Here is an 8,998-nt window from a genome sequence, read left to right as displayed (position 1 = left end):
TACTTCATTTGTACTGAGCAACCAAGATAGTGACATAGCAACTGAACTACTTCAGTGCTGGTCACTGTAGCTAAAGCATTCAATCAAATAGCCCTGCATGCGCACATAAGCTCAGTAAATCTCACACTAGAGTTGGCAAAGCTTAATTATACTATTATTAACTACTACTTTGCCCTAGCTTTTCATGCCGCACATGTATAGCTGTATTATAGTACTGTATGCATCAAATAATATGTCTAAAATCATCATGTTTTGCCATGTCCATGCAAGTTGTGTACATTTTAGCTATATCATTAGACATCTCTTGCAACTGCTGACAGTTGGACTGCATAATTGTCTCGATAATTGTGTACAGGAACTTCAGCATATCAATGGTGTAGTTGACTTCAGCAAATGTGGAATAATATGATATCAAAGATACCACACAATTAGATTTTACACATAGATTCCACACTTATATATAATATAACTTATAGTGCAACTGTCTTTGAGACTGTCTACCTGAGTTAGCAAAGTGATATGGACATTGACCCATTGAGATATAAATTATTAGCTAGCATGCTTGTTAAAGTTTGTGCGTGTATTGTAAATTGTATGTATATACATACGTACATGTACATAAACCCAGCTAAGCAAAGGTATCAGATGCGTTCATGCATTTCAAGGTATCAGGTATCAGATGGTATCAGATGCGCTCATACGTTCAGCGCAACTATATCAACTTCCAAACTGGTAGTGGATAGTTCCTGAGGTTGCTGCTCCATCTCCTGTTATCTTTCACTAAACAATAATAGATGAGATAGTAATTTAATCTGCTCGAATCTGTTCAACTAAGAGTGTGATATCATTTGGACACATTACTTGCTGGCATGGTAGAGTTAAGCTTACACATTACATAGTGCATGTTGCTACATAGCTAATTATAATTGGACTAAGCTTTCATACCTGAGCTTAATGTTGTGGGATGCTGGCACAAGATACCAGTGCAGGAATATTCAAAAGCATGCAAATTCTTTGTAACCAAAACCTTAAGATTTCAGAGACTCCAGCCAGCCGTGTTGTGATTTGATCCACAGCCACATACAATCAAGACATGTGCCTATAGTTATAGAGCCATAGCAGAGATTATTAGTCTTCTCTGTATTCTTCTTGCCAGCATGTCTCTGACTCCCTATACTGACAAAGGCTTTCAGTAGCCTTCACAGCTGAGGTCCCATATGAGTGGGATAACAAATTAAACTACATAGCAAATATCACTATTTGTATCACTAAAAGCAGGGGTCCCACATGTGTAGCTAAACTTTTCATTTGCTGCATGAATGCTGGCTAGTCTATATCGAGGTCTATACTATATCTAGAATATAGAGATTGAGATGTGTTGATTATAATTACTGCATGATGATTTTCAAGAATGTGAATATTGACGAGACGTGCTAGCTACTCCTGATTTAGCTAAAGAGCTCACTAAAGAGATGTAGCTGTTAGCTATTGGAGTTTTATCTTGGCTATTATGTCAGGAGCAATATGAATCCGTACATGCACCATGCTCACTCTTTTCACAGGTGTGAATTCAGTATGTAGACTCACCTAACAAAGATCCGAGTCAGGGTCACTAACTAGCTTGTCCCAACGAGTTCGTCAAGTAGCCAAAGGCGTTGCGAAGAAGAAACAACCTCGGGAACAACTGGCTATATCTCTGGCAATATACGTAGACTGCAAGAACCCAATAATCGCACAGTACACGTGGACGAACAGGCCTAGGTGCAAGACAGCCGCAAGAATATGTGTTAACAAGCAAGAGCTTGAGTAAAATATCCAAACGTTTACTGAAATTTACTAACAAGAAGATTAAGATTTGATTGTGGTAGTCTCAGATTCAAAGATTTCAGCGAGATTTTAAAGATTGTAAAAGATTGTCACGAAGATTAGGAAGATTTTAAAGATTCCATGGATTTTAATGGATTTTGCAGATTTCACAGAGATTCAGAGATTTGAGAAGATTCTTGTAGATTGCATGGGGATTCCAAGAGATTTGAATCTCGGATAAGTTAGATTTAAAGCGTGGCGGACCCCTCGGTAGAACCCGACTGTCATTGAAATATGTTAAACAACTGTATACTCCAAAATCGTCAAAACCAGCTCTCCAAGTCCACGAAGATCCATTTGCCTCTTGTTGTGCAGAAACAGATTGGCGAACCCATCTACAGGTTTGATTCGTCGGACAATACTGATCGCATGCAAAGGTTTGAGTATCTCCATTCCCAGCTGATGTGCACACCTGCACGACACCGCCACAATCTTCTGCTGCTATATAAGCCTTATCCGAAATGACGTCACTAAATATAAATGGCCGCTCTATTTGGGGGACTCTAATGTTTTCGCAGTATAGTTTGTATGGAGAATCATTTGTGACTGCCTTGTAACTTCGACTTGAATACGTTAATCTCTAAGGTACATCATCAGTGCATTTCAGTGTTCATCACGGAACGTAGCCATGCTAATTTTTGCCGAATTCGTCAGGTTATTGCTGCTTTTTTAAATAGGATCTGCCGCCGACCATGGCGTCTTCGTCTCGACTTGTGAAGCAAGAAAAGGCAGGGAGTGATTTCGAGCTGTTAAGCGAGCAGAATATTCCCGGCGCGTCTTTGAACGGTAAAAAGCCTGGTCAGCTGAATGTTGTACAGCTGAAAAGATGGTTAGCTTGCCGGGGAGCACCAATGAGTGGGAAGAAACCTCAATTGATAGAAAGGTTAGCAAGTTAAAATTATTTGTTCACGTTTTATTGTTTTTTTTAGGGTGAAATGCTATATTGATTACGGCTGGGACCAATATCTCACTGATCCTGATGGAGGGATAAACTGCCTGCAGAAGCTGACATCAGTGCACCTACCTGGATCAGAGTCTCAAAGGCTCCTTCAGAATTTACCATCTCAAGGTGATGTGCAGTGGACCAAGCAGTTAGGCAGTATACCCACTGTCACATTCAGCACAATATATGATTTTCTAGTCACTCGTAAGGTTTTTCTTAAGAAAGTGAGGTACATTGAGAATGCTGTGGATAATCGTGAAGAGAGTCAGAATGGTGAAGATACTAGTGACGAATCATGGTATGAATCTGTGGAATATACCCATACCTTAGACAAAGCATATCGCTTCTTTAAGGACGGTCATGTCCAGGATCTCAAATACCATCCTTGGACAAGCCAATCAGATATCATTTGTATCAAAGCTACAGTTTTGCCTTCCATGAGAAAAGATCAGGTTTATAATGCCACAATAATAATGAGAGAGTCTAATGCACGTGTTGTTACTGCTTACTGCACTTGTCCAGCTGGATTGTCAGGGTGCTGCAATCATACAACGGCAACACTGTATTGCCTCGAGGATTATGTGCACTTGGGTCTAAGAGAAGAGGGAAAGTTGAGAAACTACAGCAATGGAATCAACCCAAGAAGCGCAATGTTGAGCCACGCCCAACTGATGATGTAAGGCCACACAAGGCTGTGTATGGTAAGGAAAAGCGTAACAAACTCCAGCATGTAAATAACTGGGATTGTCGACCAAGTACAAGAAGGATAATTGATCCGAACAAGTCAAGAATGCTACGGGAAAGCTTGTGTATCATAGAAAAAAACAAGATTAATGCTGCAGACTTTTTCATCTGTACTGCTACTGTTGACAAGGATAGGAAGCAGGCACTTGAGAAAAAGAGTGTACAATGGTAGTAATCATTATTACTCAACTCTACCTTGTGATATAGTGTTGCTTTAGTTGAAGTGTACATTAAATAGAATTATACAATTTTATTAACAATTAACACACTAGTGGAGGACTAAAGTTACATAGCATGGCACAAATGTATACAAGTTCATTGATAGAGTCCCACATGGTAGCTGGAATGACTGGGTGAAAAATACGGAATTCTTTGATACGGCCTATTGCTCTTTCAACATGAATTCTTAATTTTGCAATCTTCTTGGTACGTAACACATCATCACTAGAGAACTGGCTGCCTGATTTTAAAAATGGTGGAATGTTCAACCTCACTCCCAGTGGTGCAAGCAAATCCTGGATGTCAAAGCCTTTGTCAGCCATGATCTCATCACCAACTTCAAGCTTGTCCAATAGTCCACTGAGTTCAACCAATTTTTTGTCTGATACGGACCCTTCATATGTAGGAGATATAAAGACAATTCCTCCGCTAGGCATTATACCTATTAAAACTTTCACAGTATTTTTGTTCTTGTAAGCTGAAAAAGTAGTGGACTGTGACACCAATGAAGATGGACGCTCAATTCCAAATTCAGTAGCATCAATTATTAGCCTAGTATTTGGGTACTGCTCCTTGAATGATTCAGGCATATGCTTTTTAACTATATGCAGTGGAGGATATCGCTCCAAGCTTTTCAAACTGTGGTATAACAGGTTGATCCATGTAACTGTGATTCTAGACACTGATGACTGAGATATACTAAATCTGTTGGATAAATCTCGTTCGAAATGTCCTTGACGTAGCCTAACCAGTGTCAGAAAAAACTGCTCAAGCAAAGGAAGCTTGCAGCTTCTGCCACTCTTTATTTCTGTATATGTCTCCTTTGATTGTCTTCCATTCCATTGTCGCATTGCCACTGCATCCGACTCTAAAATGTTTTTGTAAATGTAGAAAAGAGTATCATAGTCTGGAAAACCAGTGTAGAACTTCACTTCGTCATCATCATGCTTTATATTTGCCAGCCGAAACAATGATTTTTCATATTTAGCTTGCAGCTCGGTTACCTGCAACGATAGTGCTGCAACTCTGGCTTGTAAAGATTCCATTGAATCAAAGTCAGGACAATCAATATCTTCAACAGTTTGCTCTCTTACTTCAAAATTATCTGTTGACACTGAATACTGCTGAGTAACCTGCTCACTGACTTGTATTTCTGTCCTTGCTTTCTGAGAAGTTTGTGTTGTGCGCTGACATGATTTTGTGTTCCTCCATGAAAAAAATGACGGAATTGCTGTCTTCTTTAGTACACGCCTAGAAGCATGTTCATCTGCACTCCCCAAGGTAAAATCATCTGGATTAAAGTGATCAGAACACACCTTTGTGTTACTATTGATTTCAAAATAGGGACCAGGATCTCTCCTAATCTTTGCAATCCATTTCAAAGCTCTATCCTTATCCGTGGTAAGGCTAGGGAAAGAATGAAACGAAACTCGTCCATATCCTAAGCTCTTCCTTTCTGCTTGTCCCCCCCACGCATTATGGCAGTCTGGAACACAGCAATACTGACCCTTCCATGATGAATCACGGCATTTTTTCCCTCTGTAAACTTCCTCAGCGACTACTAAGTTTAAGTCATAGTCTAGCTCCTCTTCTCTTCCCGCGAGTCCAGATGGTTCGCTAGACGTCATAGTCGGCGGCAGATCCTATTTAAAAAAGCAGCAATAATCGGACAAATTTGGCAAAAATTAGCATGGCTACGTTCCGTGATGAACACTGAAATGCACTGATGATGTACCTTAGAGATTAACGTATTCAAGTCGAAGTTACAAGGCAGTCACAACTGATACTCCATACAAACTATACTGCGAAAACATTAGAGTCCCCAAATAGAGCGGCCATTTATATTTAGTGACGTCATTTCGGATAAGGCTTATTTAAATTTCTACCAGTTACCGTAGCGCTACGAAAGAAGCCCCAAAATTGCAACCCAATATACGGAAGCCATTTTAATTTGAAGACAACACATGATTACAGAGGGAGTGCGTCAAGCCTGTGCGCGAGCCCATGATTAAGTCTAAATAGCATTTGGGCATTCAAATACCTCCCGGCAACCAGTAGCTACCTGGCATTGGCAAGTTACAGTAGCTAAATACCTAGAAATAGCCTGCTAGCTAGCTAGCAGTGAGAGAGGCAGAGACACAGAGAGACAGAGAGAAGTCTGGAAAACATTCAGTGACATTCAGTCATTTATCATAATCATAATGATAATCATAAACAAGCTAAAGTGGACAATACTTCAGTGTCGAAGAGATATTGATGAGTTGATTATGTTTTACAATATGCTATCTAGCTGGTCATGTTAGTTAAGGAGTCTCCTCCAAATACAAACAGACCGACTAGACTAGACCAGGATTTGACTAACATTACTCAGGCATTTTCCCAAACAGATTTACCACTTGAATGAAGTTCTATCAGGGATTGTCACAGGCTTGGAAATTCAATGAAGCAGCAACCAAACCAAGACCTATCTTAATAACTTTTCTCCGATCAGGCGATGCTTCTTTGGCTTTATCCAAGATAAGCTCATTCAAAGGTCCAGTTCGCATTAAACCTGATCTCTCACCAGAAGAAAGAACTCGGGAAGCAGTACTCATGAAACAGCGTTGGTCCTTAATTCAAAGAGGAGCTGAGAGAAGACGCATCAAGATACGAAATGGAGCGTTATTTGTCGACAACCAATTATACAGACGTCTTAGCGGTTCAGATTTTTGCCGAACCAATTACAACCCCCCACTTCATGTTAATACCTCTACTACCCAAAATTGACTAGATTCATGTAACGTTACTGATATACAAACTAACTATTCTGATCCAGAACAGCAAATCATAATTCCAAATCCTGATTACTTGCCTGCTAATGGTACACTAAATGATTCTCAAGAAGCTAACAACAAACCTATTCCAGTTCATAAAGAAGGTGCAACCGGTGAACAACATAACAGTACTAGTGTTGAATTAACCAAGAAATCTGACCTCACATTTTTAAGTTTAAACTGCTGTAGTTTGAGAAGTAACTCTAAAAGAGCAAGATTTTTGGCACTTATTGAAGAATGCAATCCTGATATAGTTTGTGGGTGCGAGTCTCATCTTGACCAATCATATCACACACCCGAAGTATTTCCTGACCATTATAATGTCTTTAGAAAAGACCACACTGTGGGTGGTGGCGGAGTTTTTGTTTGTGTAAAAAAGAATTTGGTTGCATCAGAAGAACCAATCCTTGAGGTGGAAGCTGAACTACTTTGGATTAAGTTATCTTTATCAAATCAACCTGCCATCCACATAGGTTCATTCTACCGCCCTCCTAATCCTGACTCATATCCCATAGAACAGCTCAGTGTTTCACTAGCCAGGTTAAACAATTCAAATACTCCATCAAATATTGTGTTAATGGGGGATTTCAATTTTCCAAGTATCACATGGCACAATGGTTATGGTAACATTGCTACCACCTCCACTTATGGAAATGCTCTAAATAACATGTTTTTGGATGTAATAAACGATAACAGTCTCGAACAATTTGTGCACTTGCCAACCTGCTTAGAGAATACATTAGATCTTGTTTTCTGTACTTATCCAAAAATTGTTAACATTTCTACTGTTCCTGGTATCTCAGATCATGATGCGTTAACATTCCATCTTGATATAAACAAGCATGCAACTCCAAGTACAAAGCAACACAAAATTGCTTTGTATCACAAAGGAAACATCGACCTAATTAAAAGAGATCTAACAACTTTTGCAAATACATTCTTATCAAGTGACCTACATTCCAGACCAGTTGAACAACTTTGGCAAGAATTCAAGCAAGCAATCCATGAAGCTGTCTCTAACCATGTTCCTCACAAAGTGAAACGTTCATGCAACAGTTTACCTTGGATTAATAGGCAAATAAAGAAAGATATGAAAGCATGCAAAAAACTATACAACAAGGCTAAGAGAAGCAAATTAGAGTCTGATTGGAAAGCTTATCGTGATGCCAGGAACCTAGTCAACTGCAGATTGAAAGAGGCACACAACAATTATTATGCCAGACTATTTGATAGTTCATTCAGTGGGAATCGCCGCCAATTCTGGAAGTACATAAGGGCCAAACGACAGGATAAACATGATATTCCCACCCTACTTGTTATTGGAAAACCTGTTAATAGTTCAAAAGACAAAGCAAAAGCTCTGAATAATCATTTCCAGTCTGTATTCACAAAAGAAAACCTATCAACAATACCTACAATAAGTAATACTATTAATGCTATACCTGACATGCCTACTCTCTCCATCTCACAGTCTGGGATACAACAACTACTTTCAACACTTGACGAACAAAAGTCTAGTGGACCTGACCTTATTTCACCATACATACTAAAACATTGTGCTAATGAAATTGCTCCAATTTTACAAGTGATCTTTACCCAGTCTTTGTCTACCAGCTCATTACCGAGTGATTGGCTATCAGCTAACATTTGTCCTGTGTATAAAAAGGGTACCCGCAGTAGTGCCATCAATTATCGACCTATATCGTTAACATCCATTTGTGCTAAGACTATGGAACACATTATTTACCACTCCATTATGAACCATCTTAACCAACACAACGTTTTAATTGAAAATCAACATGGCTTTCGATCACAGCACTCCTGTGTCACTCAACTCATCACTTTGACTGAAGACATATCCTATGCTCTTGACCATCAAAAGCAAACTGATATAATCCTTCTAGACTTTTCTAAAGCATTTGATACAGTTCCACATCAACGACTTCTGACTAAATTAAGGCATTATGGAATTAGCAACAGTACTCTTGCATGGATTGAATCCTGGCTCACTAGACGTTCACAATGTGTAGTTCTGGATGGTGAAACCTCAAACCCTGTACCTGTTTTGTCAGGAGTCCCTCGAGGAACTGTCCTGGGTCCCCTGATGTTTTTACTGTATATAAACGACATAGCAAATGATATTGATTCTCCTCTTCGGATGTTCACAGATGATTGTTTACTTTACAGAATAATCAATAGCAGAGAAGACACCATCCAGCTCCAACAAGATCTGAACAAGTTATCTGAATGGGCTAACACCTGGCAACTGAACTTTAATGTCATCAAATGTGCTGTAGTGCAATGCACAAGGAATACTTCACCCATCACACATAATTACATACTGAACGGCCATATATTAGAAACATCTGAGCAACACTCTTATCTGGGCATCTTAATTAACAAGTCATTATCC

The 8,998-nt window shown here is 39.3% G+C and overlaps 2 protein-coding genes across 2 annotated transcripts; one reads left to right on the top strand and one right to left on the bottom strand.

Moving 5' to 3' along the window:
- The first annotated feature begins 1,351 nt into the window (after positions 1-1,351).
- On the top strand, positions 1,352-5,742 carry LOC136262850 (uncharacterized). The gene is made up of 3 exons (XM_066057274.1): positions 1,352-2,451; positions 2,544-2,749; positions 2,796-5,742. Exons 2-3 carry the CDS (start codon positions 2,559-2,561, stop codon positions 3,487-3,489), a joined length of 885 nt encoding a protein of 294 aa, XP_065913346.1. The 5' UTR covers positions 1,352-2,451; positions 2,544-2,558; the 3' UTR covers positions 3,490-5,742.
- LOC136262843 (uncharacterized) lies at positions 3,720-5,591 on the bottom strand. Its single transcript, XM_066057261.1, has 2 exons — positions 5,508-5,591; positions 3,720-5,415 (listed from the first exon to the last, which is right to left on the bottom strand). The coding sequence occupies exon 2, from the start codon at positions 5,398-5,400 to the stop codon at positions 3,814-3,816; it is 1,587 nt and encodes a 528-aa protein (XP_065913333.1). The 5' UTR covers positions 5,401-5,415; positions 5,508-5,591; the 3' UTR covers positions 3,720-3,813.
- Positions 5,743-8,998: the final 3,256 nt, after the last annotated feature.

This window comes from Dysidea avara, chromosome 1, assembly GCF_963678975.1.
Source record: "Dysidea avara chromosome 1, odDysAvar1.4, whole genome shotgun sequence".
NCBI lineage: Eukaryota > Metazoa > Porifera > Demospongiae > Dictyoceratida > Dysideidae > Dysidea > Dysidea avara.
The sequence above is the reverse complement of the archived record's forward strand: the minus strand, read 5'-3'. Positions and strand labels throughout refer to the sequence as shown.